General features: G+C 38.3%; 1 protein-coding gene across 1 annotated transcript in view; it reads left to right on the top strand.

Annotated features, from left to right (window-relative positions):
• LCLAT1 (lysocardiolipin acyltransferase 1) overlaps nucleotides 1-20,679 on the top strand; it is a 76,749-nt gene that overhangs the window by 4,188 nt on the left and 51,882 nt on the right. The window contains exon 3 of the mRNA XM_009881867.1: nucleotides 12,305-12,451. Coding sequence (XP_009880169.1) covers nucleotides 12,305-12,451 — 147 coding nt within the window. The remainder of the gene's footprint in view (nucleotides 1-12,304; nucleotides 12,452-20,679) is intronic.

The raw sequence follows: 20,679 nt of genomic DNA, 5'->3' as shown, positions 1-20,679 counted from the left end.
AAAGAATTTTTCAAAATTATGGAAAAAGATCTTATGAGTCTTTTCAAAGTCTCTTTCAACACTTTGTTTTTTGGTGCTATTTCACCCCACATTGCAAATGCTGTCATCAGGCTTCTTTCTTCGTTATCCAATTTATACTATTGAGAAGATTTAAAAAAAAAACAAAGAAAGAAAGAAAAAGCCCTGTAGGCAATTGCGAAGTTGATGGTTCATTTTAATAACTGTAGTTTTAAATTGAACTTGGTTACACAAAATATGCTGTACAGGATATAAAATAATCAGTATTTATAGTGACGTAGGCTGGAAACGGATCTGAGTTGCACATATTCAGAAATTGTTTTGGATAGGCCAAAAATTGTTGCACACATCGTTTCTGAATAAATAGGCAGACTTATCTGAAATAAAAGCATCTCTTTGCATTTTATTTATCTCTTAGATTTATTTGCTGTTTTATACAAAACTAGTTTGGGCAGGATATGCGTCAACTTTATGATGTCGAAAGAGTAACCTTATTTATGGTTCCCTTTTGTCAGGCCATTTATCTGAACAGATAGTTTTGGCAGGATTCCATACGGAGGAACTCTCATACTGTTGTGCTGTTACTGCATTCACTTGCTGTGCCTTTAGTCCTCTTAACTAAGAGCTGCAACTAGGTAACATACTTTTTTTCCCCTGAACCATCAAACATTAAGATCAATTTGACTTGACAAAAGACATCTTTTTCAACGTTACAGGAAATGAGAAAATACGTATTTAGATAAATGTTTTATCTTCATAATACAGCAGAGATGTCTTGAAATCGTGGAATCAGCTGCAGTTGCAACTTTTAAAGCAATGATGGAAGATGGAATCAGGAGTATAGCCTGGAAGATTCATAGGTTTATCTCTTCAAAAGTAACATGTATATTTTTTTGTAACAAAACATTTGTCCGTATGCTTGTTAATGCCTTTAATAAAATTGCAAGGTCAGCTTCAGGAGCTTGGAGGCGATGTTATGCTTGGCAGAATGTGGTTCCTGAAAGGGTGTCAGGATTTGTTTAGAGGTTGATTTATTTTATTTTATTTTTTTTCCCCAATTCTCAGTTCTGTGCATAAACTGAGCACATCTAATAGATTTGATGAGTAAGCTGAGGCAGATGGAGCTGTTGCAGGTTAATGTTAGCAGACCATGATGCCATCTTTGATTGTAGTCTGACATAGAGCTTAAGCTACTAATGAAATTCTGGGCTCTTACTCCACTTTGTGGGCTGTGATGGTAGAGGTGGCACAGGCAGAAATTTAATCCTGTTTGTTTGCATTACAGGATCACAATTTCTGGCAGTAGATGGGTGCTTGGATCTGTAGTGTTATAAACCACTATTTATATGCCAGATTCCTAAGCACTCTCCGCCATATATGGGGTTTGAATACTTTGGTTGCAATGTCGTGAATTTTAGCTTATTTTTTAGTAGACTGTTAATGATGTGTTATTGGTCACAGGAGAGGAATCCATCTAAACAACATACTTTACTCAAGCCGTAATATGATAGTCTAAAATCATAAATGTTCAGCTTTTGTTCTACCATAGTGTTTCTGGAAAGAGACCTGAGAAATACATGTCTCTGTGTTCAGTCAGCCTGTGTTTTGGGTGGCAGATTCTTGCAAAAATAAAGTATTCTGCATAGCCACGTAATTAGGGGACAGTTGGAAAGTGAGACTCTTGGATGAAATTAAGATTGACAGAAGATTTCTTTGTGAATTTCTGAAGTTTGGTGGGGCAGTGATGTATCAGAAAACGGTGTCCGAAGGGGACCACCTTGAATCTCATCAGTAAGAGTAGAATTTCTCCTACTTATCTCTGATTGCCCTGCTGTGTTATGCAATTGACTTTTGGTTTTGTTTTTGTTAAATTGTGACCAGTGGTTTCACATAAAAGTTTTCTTTATTTTATGAGCTTGTAAAGGCAAGAAGATAACTTGGAAATCAACTGGACAGTTCCACTGCACTGCAGCTATAGTTGATACTTTAGATGTTGATTATTTGAATTATGGTTTTGGAAATTGAACCAGCTACTTTCATTGTGTCTTTCAGTTTCATCTTTTCATATATTTATATGAATTAGTTGTACATAGTCAAAAGTATAGTATTATGGAATTATTGCTATATTGGCTAAATGTAACTTCTAATAAATCTTTAACAGTATTTTTGCTTTGAGTTTGAGAAGTATTTGAGTCAATATACTGTCTTGCTTTCAGCGCAGTTTTTTCTGATCTTTCAAATAATTTTTTTTTTACAAGCATTTCCTTTAAAATTACCTGTAAGATATGGTTCATATCACCTTTAATTTCCATGTTGCTGAAAATCTTGCAAGTATTAAGCATTGCACCTTTGTTGTTTTAAGTACTGTCCCAGTTGGGGTGTAAAAATAGGCCCATGAGAGATTACAGTGATCCAAGTGGTATATTTGGTAGGTGAAGGGCAAAGCATGGAATGCAAATAGATCCAGAGTCCTTGTTGCCCCCTTTGTAGGTTAAAAGTGTAAAGGTATCAGATTTAATGAGTCTGTATTACAAGTAGGTGGTTAGTTTTTAGTTAATTATAATGAAAATCAGAGGAGTCAGTATTTCAAGGAGAAGCATCAAGTCACTTATCTAGTTCTTAAGTTATTAATTCTTTGCATTCCAATGTATGAAAAAACTTTAAATTGATTAAAGGTGAGTCTTAAAAAAAGAAGCCCAAAGAAAAACAGATGGTCCTTTCTTCCTGGAACTGTAGCTTTGGCTTGATAAATTGTGTGCAGTAAAGTTTTCAAAAAGAAGTATTACGTTTCAGTAATCTCAATTTCAGAAACATTCTTGCAGCGTTTCATTACAACGTGCCAAAGCTGGCGTCTCGAGGGAGCGCTACTCCACTCTTAGCTGTTGCTGCAGTTTCTCATCTGACATCATCAGAAACTACTGACACATTCTGCAGTGTCAGTTTTCAAGGAGAATTTCTAATGGCATTGACAGTTTCCTGCGTAGTCTGACAAGATGGGACTTCTCTACAGGACTTGTAATAGATACGTGCAATTTATATTCTCACCTATTCTCAATTAATAAGGAGTAGCACCAGAACTGATACAGATTGTGATGCAGTTGTGTTCAGCATACACTGTGGAATACATGCTGTTTGAGTAGGTACCGAAGAACATACATGGTCAGATGTCTGGTCCAGATATCTGGTCAGATGACCAGATAATCACTAGAAGTTAGTTGTATCCTTTTAAATTTTTTATCCTAATAGTTTCATTAGTAAAAGTCTTGTTGTGATATGACCAATAAGACTTCACTGGAAATAGACATGTATTTTAATGATGGACAATTTGCACGTGTTCCTTGTTTTAAATGGGATTTTCATTATTGGTGGGCTTGCAGTAATATTGGGATTTTAGTGGTTAAAAGTGCCTTGACATGTGCGTGAAAAATAAATTAAAATGTAGGTTTAATTTGAGAACTGTCAGATAAATTGATGGAAAAATGTGAGAGGGTAGCCAAAGGGGTTAGTGTCAGTGCATGACTGCTACGTGAGTTAATATTCACCCTGGTTTTGCTTAACGCAGATGGAAAAGATAAATAACACCGTAATTCAGTGTATGTAAAGTATGAAGGTGCTGCAGGCACCATTGATGGACATATCTTGAAGACTTACCATTTTTAAGAGGGCTCGCTGAGACTGCTAAAGCAGGGAATTGTAGCTGGAGTGGATTGGGGCAGGAACAGGTTAGAAAAGGACAAGGTGATAAAGGGAAAAGGAGAATAAGCAAAGCAGGCAAACCTGGAGCAGTCAGGAGCAGAGAGAACCGGGTAACTCCGTCCTGATCTTTGTCTCTGTATTCAAGTTGTTCTGTGGCTTACATTGCTCTGGAAGAGAGTGCAAGATGTAGGAGCTTTTTAGTTGTTTTTCACTCGTCCGGTCACTCATGTGTTGTAGCTCTCAAAGGCTTGAGTTAGTTTTGGCCCTTGTTTTGTTAAGTGCCCGGGAAAAATAAAAAAAAGGACTTGTGCTCTTTCAGCACTGGGCTTAGCCCCACCAATCTTTCACTGCACGTCAGTTGATCCATTATAGCTGTCCATGTGTGCGAGCTTCGCCTGAAGCAAATTCAAAGTAATTTGAGTCATCTTAGTTTTCAATGAAGCAGGGCAAAACAACTCAAATTATCCTGCCTTTGCCACGGGCTAAGAGCATGCACACCGACAGCTATGATGGATCAGCTACCATAAAGTAAAATATCGGTGTCACTAAGCCTAGAAAATTTTAGCACTTAACTCAATTGGAGTATAGTTAAAGCAGCACGCTGCGGGGAATCTGCGCGCGTTTATATTGGCATGAAAGTGTTTGTGCTGCCACAGCTCCTTCCGTATGTAGGGATATAAATACTTCAGCAGAAAGTGTCTTTGTTCGGGTTATAGCCGGATTTGCATTCAAATTCTTATCAATAGAGCTTATTGGTTAAAAAAATTAAAAGCGTAACCTACTGAACTTTCTAGTACAGCTCATGTCTCAAGTGTCTTTGTTATGTTAAAATAGACTGAAATGAGAGTTTTGAGGAGCTGTGACATTTTGTCTTCTAGCAATTCAATTATGAGCTGCCAGACTTAATTACCATAGAGTTGTTATCCTACGTGATTTTTAAAGTTGAAGTTGAAAAGTATGCTCTCTAATGGAAAGCACAATTGTTATTCTACCAGTTGTTCACAGTCAAGACAGGCAAGATTCTCTTGAAGAAGTTTTAAGTGTGAGAGAAGGATTATACTTTGAAGCAAAACTGCAGCTTAATTTGCCTGTAACTCTACATGCATTTTTTTTTTGTGGGGAAGAAGAGGCTTAGGTGCCTGTTTCTCAGCTTGGCTCTTGTCTTTGATGATCCAGGAAAGACTTAAAAGGAATATTTTCAGATGAATACCACAGAAATTCTTTCAACACTGTCAGGGAAAGAAAATTATTAGCCTGACTTCCATTAAAACTTTTCTTACCCTTTTTTATATAAGAAGGACTCCAGTTTCACTCTGCCCCCTTGGCCTCTCCAAAGTGGACATCAAAAGAGGGAGACCAAATGCTAACCTTTCTCATTCTCCCCGTTTTATAAATGACAAGTGATGAAGAGAGTGGTGATTTTGTCCAAGCTCACAGAACAAAACCCAGCAGAATTAGGATGTCGTGTTTTCCCAGCTTATGTTCCTTTGCCATTATCAGTGCGTTATGCAGCATCTGTATGGATCAGCTCAACAGGCTGAGTTATTTTCGCGGTCTTCCCATAAGGAGATGGAGCATCTGAAGAGGATGCAGGCCTATGGAAGAAGTACTGAATTGTAAACTCTCTCACCGTTTCTGACTTGCAGTAGAGATGACACATTCATGGGAGAGACTCACACTGTTTGGTAGGGCCTGTCTTTTCTTCCCCATGATCAAACAGCCAGAGGTTGTTTCCTTTCTGTCTTTGGAAATTCTGGAATGACATGGGGCTTTTCTCCAGATAGGTATTGGGCAAGACTCATCTTTTTTAATACTTAGGTTTTTATGCTCTATTTCAGTGTATTGTTGTATTTTCAAAAGGCATCAGAAAAAGCAACTTTCCAGCTGTCCAGGTTGCTTAAGCCTTTGCTTTAGTTTGCTTTAGTTCTCAGTAACAGTATGTTATTCTGATTTTACACAGTACATCAAATCAAATTTGGAGTGTTATCTTAAGATGGATATTGTAACTGAATAGGCTTAACGTTCCTTAACGGCATATATAGCATTTCAGTGTGAAGATTTTGTGTAAGTAGCATTAATACAATGGTAGAGTTAATAATCTGATGGTCCATATTCTATAAAAATGCTGTAATTTAGGAAATAGAATGAATATTTGAGTATGAAGTCTCCAAATAATCATGGCTCAGAAAGATGCTAAGGGGTGGAATATTGAAAGAATACTTCCAAAAGCATGGTATACCTCTGTCTGGGTGCTTTATATATGTATATATCCAGCTACTACTGTAATGATTTTTTCCTATGTAGTTTCACAATTTTTTTTGTGTGTGTATTGGCTGAGAGATACCAAGTCTTCAATGGAATATCCTTTCTTGAAGGTTTCACAGTTAAATTTTCCCAGCTAAGACATAGGCCACTGTATCTGGCTAGCTTTTTGACAACATTGTTATTGTCCTGACAAGTAAATCTTATATTGTTAGCTTTGTGTGAATAAGCTTCTAATTGTATTATAAATAAACAATAAGCTAAAGCAGAGGTTCCTACTGGCACATACTGTATTCTCCCACAAGAGAATGAAACAGGAAATACAGAAAGTGTTAATATTTGAATGTGGTTTAAATATAAAATTTAGGATATATTGGCACTGAAACAAATGCATGAAAACTATGGGGAAATCAAAGGTAAAACTGATCAGAGCAAAATCAGAAATTTTTTTCAGTTACCCAAAAATTTTGTGTTTCTAACATTGCTGTTTGTTCACTTAAGTTGTTTCAGTAAGAAAAAAGGTTTAGGCTTCACATTTATTGGAAGAGATGATATTCTGTCCAAGTAAAAAGTAAACTATGTGGTATACACAAGTATGAAATATATAGTCTGAACATAAACTGAATGTGACCATAAAAATAATTTAAAAACAGATGTAGATTAAAATGTTCAGAATCTGATAGGGCAAGGCAATACTAGATACTTTACAAACAGATTCAATCAAATGAATAAATAGACTGAGTCAGATGTTCCACTATAAAATTAGGAGTGCTACTATGAATCTATATTTGTGAATTTTATCTCTTAGCTAGTTTTGTAATTTGCTCAAAGAATTCACCAAATCAGATGGTAGTTGTTCAATTCATTACACTCCAATTAACTACATTATTGGAAATAAGCATGGTTAAAAAAAACAAAAAACAAACCAACAACCAAACTTGCCAGGAGCAGAGATTGTGCATTACAAGATTATTTCAAGAAGCACGTATTTGTTTATTTTCCTAGTTTGTGCACTCAAACCATTACATTAAATTTAAAAAAATCTTTCAATTTTTAATTTGCTGTGGGTTATTAGACATAAAACTGTCTAGAAAAAACAGTAGAATGGCTGATTCTAATTGAACTTGCAGAAATCTGTTTAGCAGCCTATAGTGATGAAACCTTAAGTGTCTATACATGGTGACTGTAAGCACTGGCTTCCTGTGTGATTTTCCGTGTACTAACATCATTTTAATACCTACCCATCTTTAAAATAGGGAACATTCAGAATTGCGTGGTTGTTGCCTTGTGGGTATTTTATGCAGCAAAACACTTGGAATAACAAAATGTTAATGGACCCCATTATTTGTATACAGTAGGATCACGGGCCTTATTAATTTCCCTTATTAAGCCCAGACGTCTGGTTCACTGTTGCCTCAAAAGCCCTGACTGGGACCAGATCCCTGCTGAATACGAACACACTAAATAATGCTTTTATTTTTGACAAAGAGAATTTTTGATGTGAAATACCAGTGAATTAACGCAGCGGAAGAAAAGAGGGAAGATGAATGAATGCAACAAGGAAATCCCATAGTTAGGCCTTCTACCTTCCTACTTGTTTCTATAGTTTTGGATCATTTATTGAATTGTTTGTGTGGGGCTTACTATTATTAGCTGTTCTGCTGCACTGCTATAGGAAATGCATAGATACCGTTTTCTTGATGCATGCTTGCTTTCAATATCAGCCATGATATTTCTCCTACAGAGACATGACACTTTTGAGGATATCTAATTTCTGAGATGCTTGTGGAAATGTACATAAAATTGGAATACAAAGCCAAACAAAGACTTTTTTTTGCACAACTCGCCTCTCTCTTGTTCATTGCCACCTCCGTCTCTAGTATCTACTTACTCCCAAATTACCTTCGCAATGAAAACACACTTAAGAAATTTCAGCTTCAAGTGTTATTTTCTTTTAAAGGAGTTTGGGGTGGGGAAAACAGAAGTGCAGAGTCTTAGAATTAAAAAGCTTTCTACTTGCAACTAGCATTTTTAATACAATGCTGCAAATTCTAAACCTGCATAAGCTATAATTTGCTTTATCTCCAAGGCAGTAAGGAAATTCTTCTGTGCAGTACGTTTCTCTAGTTCAATAGCAGGCTTTCCTTTTCGTGTAAGTGTAATTTTCTTTTCTGTATAGGATTATGTCCTGATAGAGCCTTATTGAAGTGTGGGATACGTACCAGTAGTGTGTATGTGTTACTTGAGATTTGAAGCTGCCTTTTTTATTTTTTCAGCTCCAAAAAGTTGATTTAAAGGTCAGCGTGGCTAGCTCAAGAGCTGTGCGGTGTGATGCTTTCCGTATACTTTTCCAGGCAATGTTAGTTATCAGACATGTCGTCTATTACAAGAAGACTGTTTTAGCGAAGAAGTGGAGTTTCGTTGTTAAGATTTCTTTAGCTTCACTGTTTCTCTGCTGTGTTTTCATAACTGATTTCTCAAGAATCTGTAAACCAAAAGACAGCAGTTTTTCCCCAGTCAAGTAAATGCTGCCTTTGCTAGGAAAATCCCCGTTGCCTCGGAGCTTGTAGACAACCAAAAGCGTTGCGCAGAAGAGCAAAGATAATTACTTTCCTTGGACGATATGTTGACCTGAACTTAACAATAATTAACTGAACAGCGGGTTTCACTGCTGGTTGCACATGAGAACGTACTTCCTTCTGCTGCTTATTCATAAGTCTTGCTGATTAGCAAAACCTTTCATTTTGCTCAGTGCTTTGCTGGATTCCTCTTGTTTCTCTGTGCATTCCCATTTGGATCACATGTTGTGCCTTGGACTTGTTACGTGTTTCCTCACCACCACCCCGGGCAGTACAATGCAGACAGCGCTGTGGGATAGAAATCGAAGCGAGAGCTGTTTTTGCTTTGTCCAAAGGCGTGTGTCTGCAAGGCTGTGCTGGGTTTCCTCTCTCGCGTGAGTCTGGTGGGACAGTGAGACATGCAAACAGCAGGCGTTCCTCCCCATCAGCGCACGGACCAGGGTTTTGGTTCAAGGCAGTAATTCCTATTTTTGTTGCTTTTCACTGGAGGCCTTAAAGCTGGGTGAACGTGGAAGATTCTTCCACTTTCCTAGATGGTAAGATAGGTTGGCGCAGTGTGCTGTGCTGGGGTAAGTGGGGAGGAAAACCTGGGTCCTTTACTATTAGTCATCTGACTGTTAGATAATCTGTCCTTATCTGAGCAGTCAGGTCTGTTTTATCTAATTAGGTGTACCCTAAGGTAGAAATATTCTTCCAGAACACTGGATATTGTCTGTTGGAAAGGTTAGAAAATCAAACCTGTTGTTTATTTTAAAAACTGGATGCCTCCCAGCTCCCTTCCTTCTCTTTCTTTCTTCCTCCCCCCTGACTACCTGCTGTCATTACATTACTGCCTCTGTTTAATTTTTCATAGCCCGTATATAGCACCACCACTTAGGACAGGAATGGGAAAGTGCTGCACTATGTCCTCTGCTCTAAGGCCGTTGTCAGGTAAAATATGAGTCACCCAAGCAGCAGCTCTCTTAGTAGCTAAAGGTGTTTGTAATTTGATGTTCACAGTGCTGTTAAAGAATGATCACTAGAAAGAGTTTATATGCAAGTTTCCATATAATTTAAAGCCTTGTGCTACATGAAGAAAGGTAAGGGAGAGGGTGGAATCTGGCAGAGAGGTTTTTTCCATGCTCGCTCCCTGTTACGGATCAAAATCACTCAGCTAAGGAGCTGCTGACCTGGGAAAGTATCAGCAGGCTTCCCAAGTGAGCATTTATTTTGCTTCTCGTTTCCCTTCTTTCCGCCTACGAACTCTGCTGCCATGAGAACACAAGGACTGAATAATTTAGGCTTGATGTGTGATACCACGCAAAAAAATGGTTTAGCATAGCACAGGTTTTGCATAAACTAATTTAGGTGTAGTATCTAGGGTACATAAAACATACAAAAGGTCTGGGCTGAGAGTTAAGAATGATTGGAAAACACCAAAACCACAGCACAACTTTCCTAATCTCTATGTATTTTTCCACTCTGTCCCATGGAGCGTCTACATTCTCAGAGTTGTAAATGGTATGGTATAAGGCATCTCTGTTTCTGCTTAGAGGGCTTTTTTCCTTTGCTGTGTCCATTTTTATGGATTTGATTTCAGGTGAGGTATCATAGAATCATAGAGTTTCTCAAGTTGGAAGGGACCCATAAGGATCATCAAGGCCAACTCCTTGCTCCTCTCAGGACTACCTAAAACTAAACTGTATGATCAAGGAGTATCTGGATGACGCTCTTAAACTCTGCCAGGCTTGGTGCCATGACCAATTCCCTGGGGAGCCTGTTTCAGTGACCGAGCACCCCCTCAGTGAAGAACCCTTTCCTAATGTCCAGTCTGAACTTTCCCTGATGCGGCTCAGTCCATTTTCGTGTATAGTCTAGAGTAACTGAATGCTTTGGCGCCATTTGATATTTGGCAACATTTGGTATGAAAAGACGTCCTCTTTATATAACACAATGACAAATGTGAAAATGAAGCCCTGATTAGTTCAATTTAAAATATTGGGTTTGCACCATTGTGGTGAAATGTATTGTAGCACTAGGAGATGATTAAATGCCAGAATAGAGCACAGTTAAATTACGTAAGCTATTTTTCAGTTACTTTAAAATTGACCTTTAATTTTTTCTGCAACTAAATTGTTTAAATATGGATAGCCTCTGTTAATAAAGCTGTACAGATACTTCTTGACACTGCAGATGTGGGAATGTGACATGTGCATAGATGCACATAAAATGTTGTGGTCAAAGTTTAGTTTTGTTTACAGAGGGTTTTTAACATGTACAGCATGCAAGTTTGAAAAGATTTGCTGAGGCTGCATTCTGAGCATTTCTCTTTTTAACTCATATAACCACTTCCACTCTTCAGTTACATGGACATCATTCATTATCTGAGTATCTGAGGCTCATTAGGTCCACATTGCAGAAGGCATGTTAGTTATGCGTGCTCCATCTGTTTAGTTGATTTAAAAATGAAAAGTATCCACCCCGTGATACAGGTTACAAATCTTTACCAATACAATTAACGCTCCTATCCAATACAGAAGAGATTATGGAGCTCAGTTCATATATGGTCAGTCCAGGCTGACTGATTTATGGGGTTGCTTTAGAAATTGGTGACTTTAGTAAGTGATTATCTAGCATATCCTCCTTGTAAGATAGTGCCACGAATGGAATAGAAAGGAATCTCTGTAAAGAGGAGCTGAAATAAAGTGCAAGAATAACCTGCCATAAGTCACCAGCAAAGGACAAATAGACTTTTGAGAACTGTGGGGAGCAAAGAGGAGAAGGGGAAGCTGTGATGTTTTCTCTTTGATATGGAGTTTCTATCTGCAGGTTTTCTGATGAGATATGAGCTAGCCAAGTACGGTGGTAAGGCAGTGTCATGCTCCTCTGAGCCCTGTTTAAGAAAGGAGCATCACAGGCATGTGGCAGAACTGGAGCCCTGATTTTTCATCCTGCTGTCGGAACTGGTGGACAGAACTTCTAATATTGTGTGATATGTTGTATACCAAATTGTGACAGAAAAGACAAGAATGTTTATTGGCATGTGACCCCTGAGCTGTAGGCTCAGCAGCAGTTTCATTTATTTAAGTGCATTACATTGTCAGTTTGATGTCAGGCTGTAAATCTTCACAGTTGTCTTGTGGATTAATACAAACAAATGGGTACACATCAGATTTGTCTATAATCAAGTGTAAAGAACAACTTCGTATTTTCTTCTATTAGTAATGAAAATTATAAGAAGGTGTATGTAATAAAGCCCTCAAAGCAATAGCTATTTTCTCCACAATGCACATTGTTAACATGCACTACTAAAGGCAACTATCTCTATATAATGCAGCTTTCTTATATCCTGCAGTGCGTTGCTGAGCTGTTTGTCCGTAGGGGAAGTGCCTTCCCCTGAGCAAATCAGTGTTGCAGTGATTAAGGCTATTACAGTGAGGGCCATGGTTTTAAATACTTCACCTCATGACAGCATCGACCCTATTCTTGCTTTCTGGAAAGCTTTTCTAACTCTGGTAACTTGAGTTTTGCAAAACTGTAGCCATTCCAAATTTATTTAGATTTATTTATTTGGATTATGCATTCTTTTGCTTTCTATCCGAAACTCCTTTTACAAGGTAACTAGGTACTCTTAATCAGAGGTGAGGACAGGCGGCAGTAAATAAAGTGTTGTGTCTGACACAATTTACAAAACATTTTGGAATAACAGGCACTGTGGAAGTATCAGAGTGAAACGCTACTAAAGGTATATATTTTTTTTTAAACTTTAGGCTGGGCAATGCAGGTTGCTGCCTTTGTGTTCATTCAGAGAAAGTGGGAAGATGACAAGAGTCACTTTGAAAAAATGCTGGATTATTTCTGTGACATTCGCGAACCATTACAACTCCTCATCTTTCCGGAAGGAACTGATCTCACAGGTAGGCTGCATTTGTCATCTTCTCCTGGAATGTTCTAATATGGAAATTCTGTGTTGTTTATGGAAATAGTTTAAACGAGTTTGAGGCAGGAGCAAGACTGGATTCTCATGGGCAGCAGAAATTATAGTTAATGATCACATGTGCTGATTCATTTGAGAGGCACAAAGGTAGTTCCACTGAGAGGCTTTGCCAGTCTTCCTGAAATAACTGTTACGTTTCAAAGCATCTAATGCTTGAAATGGCTTTATATTGGTCGATATTGTATGTACATTGCATTACCAAAAGTAGGTTTCAAGACCTGGAATAAATCACTTGCATGTTCCCATTTCCCATATTTCTGGGGCAAGCACTGCAAAATAATTTCAGACCTATGGAAGAGTGATTGAAGAGGAGAACTAACAATTTCATTAGATTTCTTGCCTAATGTTTTAAGAGGAGAAAATGGAGATACTTGTTCCTTAGGCCATGTAAGCAGTCTGTATCTGCCTATATAAGGAAAACATCTCCCTAAAACAAATGTTGACATTGTCATAAGAGTAAATTTAATGACTTCATTCCTGTAGTATTAATTCTTAATGAAGTATCTACCTTAATGCAGGTATCTTATGGCATCAGTAGAAAGCTGCTAACCAGTGTTGAAGACGACTCAATTGCCAATAAAAGAATACATCGTATGAATGTTCTGTGGTGGTTCATGCCTGCAGCATGATTTGATAAGCATCATCTTTAAATAGAAAAATCAATTGCAATTATACTTTTACCTTTTAGCTTATTGAAAAGATTTTTACTATACTTTCTGTTGCAGATATTCTCAGATCATAATTTATTGCAATGCCAGATCAGTAAGTACTACACACAGTATAAAAATAACCAACATATACTGCTACTTTTTCTTCTGTGTTCCTGATATCCCTAAAAATGGTTTTGTATAGTGTTCAGATGCTGTCACACTGTAGGGAATTGTCATCACTTGATCAGACTTCCTAAAAGAGGATAAATTCATTGTACATTCTTGGACTGCTTCATGTGATATGTCTTGTTGAGTTACTTGCTTTGTATCTGAAATTAGGAAGGAGGATGGAAATTATCTCACTTTATTTTTTCTTCTTTGAATTCAGGAACAACTCTCCCCTCCTAGCTCTGAATTATGACATGAAATCTTAATTTTATTCTTGGAGTCAGGAGACTCCTCCTTGGGTCACTCTCACTCTCTGAACAGGTGTTTCCATCTCATGATGACTGAAAGAATTGGATTGTTTGTAATTCATTCCATAAATTATGTATGCCTTCTAATCCCTCCCAATATTTCTCAGAGACAACAGATTTTAAAGAACTGCAGTTTTAAAAAAGAAGAGTTACCGAGGACTGAGACAGCAGTGTGTTAACGCTTGTGCTGCAGAGTCCCAAAGGCAGGGGTGGGGATATTCCCACCTGAATGTGGAGTTGCTTAAGGAAACACAGGGTTTCCTCTCTGCTGTTTTAACTGATATAAATGACATAGACTATATTTAAGTATATGCTGTTGTTACCATCCACTGAGAAATTCATGCGGACAAGGCTCTTCACTTAATCTTAAAAAATTCTAATTAGATTTCTGAACACAGATTTTTGACAGATTTTTTTTTAAGGTATTCCATTGTTCTGGTTTTCCTTCCTCATACGTGTGTAACACGTACTTTTAACTTTGCAGTGTCGAATGGATATCCACACGAACTGCGCTGTTCTTCTGAAGTCAGTTTGAGCCACCGCCGATGGGTGGTGATCGTTTCCCCCTGGTTTGTTGAGCAGCCCAGGGGGGAAGCAGTGCGGTGGGAAGGACAGAGTGATGGGCAGGGAAGATGATAGGCCACTGCTTCCTTGGGCAGCCGCGCTGGCTTCTGGCATGTTAAACTGTCCGGTGGTTAGCACTCTTAACTTCCCATCAGTTATGAATGCTGCCTTGATACTATATTTGTGCATAATAAGATGTATAGAGACAGGCGAAACCCTGGGGCTTTTTCTGGGACAGTAAATAGCTCTCCCTATCTAATTGTCTTCACAGGAAACAATAGTTCATATATTTTAAAATATGGTAGGAGACAGGGCAAAACCCCTTGACAAGCTAATCCTGACCAAGCAATAAGTTTATGCCGTATGAGAATGATAGAACATAATAATGTATAACGTGTAACACTTTGAAAAAATGATTTTCAGAGAACTGTTATGTTATTGACATTTTAGGACCTATTGCAACCTCATGTTCTATCTTTTAGAATAAGAAATAAACTGCAGTTTTGTTCTGAATGGTCGCTCAATATCCTAGGGAACATTTGCAAAAATAGAGGCAATGGCTCTTGTTTTCTGACCAAATTCAAAAACTGCTAATTACTTCTGAAACCAAAATTCTTCTGGTGTTTAAAATGAAAAATAACGTTCTACATTGCTGTGCAGCTCTGTGCTACTATAATTTTTTTTTTTTATCCTCTCAGTGGCCTCATGACAATGATAGATTTACTTCTCTTATAAAGAAATTCCATAATGTTTTCAGGTATTCAAGAATGAAAGGTTTCAAAGAAGTGTAAAGTATGACTGTATTTATAGACGGGCCACTGCCTGACTTGAAATCAGTGAAGTACTTTGCAGTGTAAGATGCTACATAACTAAATTTTAAAAATAGTAATGGCATGAACCCTGAATAGTGTATTTGCAGACTGGATGTATAGGGTCTGAGGTAATAATTGTATACTTATTTCTGATAGGTTGGTCATCTTTTCACTCTGGAGTACTTCAAGGTTAAAGCTAAGTGCATCAAAGGTATTTTATTGTAATTGCTTAAGAAGCAGCCCTCAGCAGATAACCGTATAGCCAGGCTTTCTGAAGCTCTGAAGAAGACAAAGCAACCATAAGTCTAGTGCTTCTGGAAAGCTGGAATACAACCCACCATTTTGCTTGTTCTTTTGTTTTTCTTGGTGTTCCTTGCAAGACTCTTTGTAATAATTCTTCAGAAAGCAATAACAAAAAATAAGACCAGTTGCTGTATTGCTCTGGGCCTGTTAAAGCCTCATTTCCTATGGATTTGTGTCTGCATCCTATACGTGGTCTTTTCTTCACTCCAACTTCTCCTTTTCCCTTGTGTTTCCTTCCGTGTGATGTTTCCTCTGCAAATCCCTTGTTGCTGTCTCGGCAAGAGGCATCGTGTGCTGTGGCTCATCCCCACCGGTACTCGTGTTAACCAACAGGCCGCTGCATGCTGTGCTGAAGGCCCCGGCACACCAAATGCCCGCGGAGCCTGCCCTGCCTTGTCCTGTTGTTATGATCTCCGCTCTCGGAGGCTCCCTTTTACTCAGCCATCGTTGTTTTTTTTTCTGAAAGTCCTGTGGGGCTTAATTATCTTTGAATCTCTTGTCTCTGTCAAACATTGTTTGCAGGGGGCAATAGCTTCAAAAGTTAAGGGGGAACAGGTGGACAGAGTGTGATTGCACAGACCTTTTTTTCCTTGAGGAACAGCTCAAAAACAAGTAGGAGAACTTGCTAGAGCCCACATTTTGGCAGGAATGTTGTCATGTGGATCACATACGATATTCCATCTAGAAGGTAAAAATGAATGGCAGTTGGATTTTTCTCTTTTCTAGCAAATGTGGTACTTTAATGTAAAAAAAAACCAAACCAACAACATTCTTCAAAAGCACTGGTAGAGGTTGATTTAACATGTAATAATTTGAAAGTAGCTCAAATAGGTACGATTTTTTTTTTCTTAAAACATTAACTGTAAGCAATATAGCTTTTATGCATTCTATGCAAGCCTGTAAGAGATAAATGAGGATTTTCAATTTTTTTCTCTTTTTAAAGAGAAATTTTTAGAGTTCTTGTTTATTCTTTCAGTGTCTGGCACCAATATCATTTGAGAGTACTTGAAGTCGTAAAAATAAATGCATGCTTTTATCACAGTTCAGATTAAAGGAAAAGGTAGTACTTAATATTCAAATACCAGTGCACTAGTACAAGGAAGGAAAAAAAAGGTAGTTGAGACTTGATAGGAAATAATTGTATTCAAGTTGTCAGAATCAGTTTTCCAGTAGGATGATGAGGGAAGTTTGTAATTCTTTTGGGTAATGTCCAGCAAAGCACATCAGCCTGGACAATGTTGAATCTGTAAAAGCATGTGAGCTTGTTTGAGATGGGCTAATATTACATACATATTTCATGGGGAGCTTTTCATTGGGTACAGGTCTTGGAGTTTTAGTTCCAAATACTCTTCAGACTCACACGAATGTAGCGTGTTACTGCATTACGGATTTCATCAAAGTCAAATTCTAGAGATTTTTCTTCTAATTCAAAACTGTCTCACAAATTAAAAATATCATTTGACTTAGAAAAAAAAAATATTCACTTTATCCTCTGGTTTACAGGGGCAAAAGCAATTGAACTTCTTAAAAATTTGTGACTCAAAAATCAAGAAAATGTGTTAGTGCAATTTCTTCCTCCAGTTACTTTAAATGAAATTCTGAAGTGTGGTGCTTCCAGAAAGTGCTGACTTCCTGAGCTTTTCCAGTAATTTAAAAATGTGATAGATAGGATTTTCCCACATAATTTTGAGATAAATGAGGAAAAAAAAAAGTAATCAAATGATGTACCCTTAAATTCTTGATCTTTTGTGTGGTTTGACAATTGCTCTGCAGTAGTGTCTAAAGACGCAAATAAATTGGACTTCTTGTACTTGTCACTGCCCCAAAGAACATACCCTCTGAGAGGCAGCGTGTGTTAGCTGAAGGAGACAGGGGAGGAGAGGCAAGTCAATGTGAGACCAGAGGAGACAAAGCATGAAGCAGTTCGGCATCAGGAAAGGACCCACATCACCCTCTATTAATAAACTGTCTGCTTTCCATGAAAATAGATTGTTCTACTTATTCTTTTTTTGTCATAGGAGCCAATAGAACCAAGGAGTTAAAATGCAAAATATACTTAAGAGGAATTGTGAGCAAAAACTCTGGGGGTGGATTTGCTTTGGCTTAAAAGCAGTGTAAGAGAGAAAATACTTGTTTCTAGAAAGCAACGCTTACTCATGTTTTTCAGAGAGTGAACAAGAGGGGGCATTACCCTTGGCCAAATGATGTCCGTGACCTTTTGGGATTGAGGAGACCCAAACTGAGTTCGTTTCCAGTCCCTGCTTCAAGAGCTGCTTTATGCAATTTGTGTTAGTTGATTGGAAGCAAAGAGGAGAACATATGTTTCCTCTTGTTAAGGAAGTGTTTTCACTATCAGGCTTAAAAAGGCATCTTTCACTTTTTTTTTTATTCTTTCACCTAAGAAGGTTATGATCTGGACTGCAGAATGATGAGGCATCTGCACAAGTTTTTTGGTGTTGCCAGTGTAGCCTGGTCTATTAATTAAGGGGTTTTTAAGAGGTGTTTGTTGTGCAAATTCCCTTAGGATGGAGAGGATATAAAAATGGGTTTCTAATTTCCTGGATCAGTTTTCTAACCTCTCGGTTTCATGTAATGGGGAACATCCCATTTTCTGCCCTTTGTTGAATCCAGTGCTGAGCAGGAGACTTGCTCTGAATTTCCCCCAGAAGGTTTAGGCACGGGTGTTTCACACGGGGATCTCAGACGGTAGTAGACACTATGGTACATACATTGGGTAAGATGGCAGTCAACGCATTTGTTCATAAGTAACAGCAGAGTATAAAAACTGTTTTCTTCAAATGCTGAGAGTAGCAGGAGGGGGAGGAAAAGCATTATTCTTACTCTTCGGTAGAGTGAAAGCACATCCTACCCTTGCTCTCAGGATAGCATCAAAACCCCTTTGACCTTCCTGACTTGCTATAATAAATATTGTTTAATGCACAAAGACCTGTGGCTTGATAGTTGTTAGGAAGGGAAGAGGGAGATGATTTTTCCAGATGACAATGATCACTGTATTAGCTGGGAGCGTTGTTCTAGTTCTAAAATCCCATTACACTAGGGTCATGCAAAAGAGGAAGGGAACAATCTCTGTTATATAAAACTTCAGAGTCCAGAGGCGGGACAGGGATACAAATATCAGGAAATAGCTGAATAGTGTTGGCCGGTGTGCCAGTGTCCAGCTGTTCACATGTTTTTAGAAAGGCATTGTAGTAAAGGGAAATTTGGAAGATGTTTTGCAGATGTTTACAGCGAGTTCTTTCCAAGTGCGGGGAGGTGTGCTGTGAGGAGGTTTGAAGATGATTACTTCAAGGCGATGGGCAGGGGAGGTCCCAAACCTTTTTTGCAGCATCAGTTAGGTCTTGCTCAGAAAACAAAACTGCCTGTTTACTTTTTGATTTTCTTGTGGTGCAAGTAGGAGTGTTTTGCAAATACCAAGGAATTGGTTTTCATGCTCCCTCTGAAACAAAGTGCTAGTGAGCAGATGTACAGAGAGGGTTTTTCTGAGTGCTCTTTGACTGTGTGCAGTTTGAGATGCTTATGACTTAGATTTATTATTTGTTAGACCGCTTAGCTTTGTGTAGACACTTACGGCACTTGTGTCTCAGAGCTTTGACTGTCTTGATTTGCAGATTGCAAACGCTCCAAAGTGAAACCCAAATTTGGATACGCACAAAATGAAGACTACACTTCCTCTGTCCTTTGGAAGAAACAATACATTAGCGTAAAACTTTGTGATAAATTAATTAAAGTATTTTACTTGAATCGCCACAGAATCCAGAAAGGAACTCTTGACTTGTATACTTTTAATAGGAACACGCTTTGTGGTCAATGTAATTTCTTAAAAAATAGTTGAAGTTGTTGAACTAGTAGTGCAATACAATTATGCCTAAGAGGTAGAATCTGGCTTTTCAGAGGAGCAATTAATAATTGCCGGATTACTCTGGCCTTTTCTGCCATTCCAAGTCTTGCATATGACTTGCTTTGCAGATTTTACCATCACAGACGTAGGGATCCTAAAGGCAAGTTCCCTTGGCTGATTCAGAATAGTCCTTTTTCAACAGTGAGTGGAGTAGTAGTTGAGCAGACAAAAATAGATACTCTGATCATGTGGTTAAGGATATATAGTGCATATGTCCAAGGAAAGATAAATTTAAGTTACATAGCCAAGTGTAATTTTAGTATTTCACACATTCTGTAATTTTAGCAATGCTTTTTGAAGATGTCATATTTTGAAGTATTTGTACATTTTGGCAATTTGGCAAGAATTAAATCTTTGGATTCTCTTTGCTGAATCACTTGCTTGGCTACTGTGCAACGGTTTTCCTTTCCTCCAAATCACGTGGTCAGGAAATCTGTGCGCTAAATCTTAAGGGTTGCGTGTACGAAAAGCAGTACTTTTGTGCACGGAAACAGTAGATCGCAGGGGAAAAAATACTCAGTATGCTATAGCATTTATTAATAGGTAGGTGGTCCTTTTGGTGGGACACCTACATTTTTTGATTGATAAAGAGCTCATGTAATTTAGGAAAAAAAGAAGGGTGCGGGAAAGTTGCACTACTGCAAAAAGGACATCTGGCACTACTGTTGATTTGGCTACTTATGCCATTGTTCCTTTACAGGAAAAATTATGATGATTGTAAGGGAAAGGACACCTATAAGTATCAATTCTGTTAAATTATTAAACAGCAATATGTTTTTTGTTACTTTACCTCCCATCCCCATTAAGGTCAGCTGTGGACACTTAAAAAAAGAGCTGTTTCTGCTTGGAAAAGATGATATATTGCTTAGGCAATGATTTTGTCTTTTAAAACACCTGTAAGGCTATATAAATACGAGTTATTTAATAACTTAGTTGATAAAATTGATTTTTTTCCATGTTGCCAAGGGAACATTGGAAGTGTCCATTGCCTTTTGGCCCCAGGGGAGGCACAGCAGTATTCACAACGAATGAGTAGGTGTAGCCAGCGGAGTCTGTTTGGCTCCTAACCGAGGCTGCTTGGAAGAGCCTCCTGCACATCACTGGAGAACAAATTGCCTCCTCTCTGCGTGCCTTCAGAAGTTTTCACTTCACTGTCCGCGTTTTCCTCGCTTAGTGGGCTCTGTTAGCGACTGGCTCTGGAAAGCCTTTGTTCGGTTTTCTCGTTAGAGACTTCTTTTTGCCAGAGGTTCCAAACGTGTTTGTCACGGGGTTTAGCCGCGCTGCTTTCCAGGTGCCTTGAGTGTCCTCTGCGTACAGTAGCGAGGATGTATTGTGACACGGAGGCAGTTGGTCAGAAAACTAAAACCGGGTATGTCTGTGCAGCGCAGGTTGGTGAATAAAGCATGTCAAGTTCAGAAAGAAGA

The sequence above is a fragment of the Charadrius vociferus genome, unplaced genomic scaffold, assembly GCF_000708025.1.
Source record: "Charadrius vociferus isolate BGI_N301 unplaced genomic scaffold, ASM70802v2 scaffold610, whole genome shotgun sequence".
Lineage (NCBI taxonomy): Eukaryota > Metazoa > Chordata > Aves > Charadriiformes > Charadriidae > Charadrius > Charadrius vociferus.
Note: the sequence above shows the minus strand (reverse complement) of the source record. Positions and strands in the feature narration are given on the sequence as shown.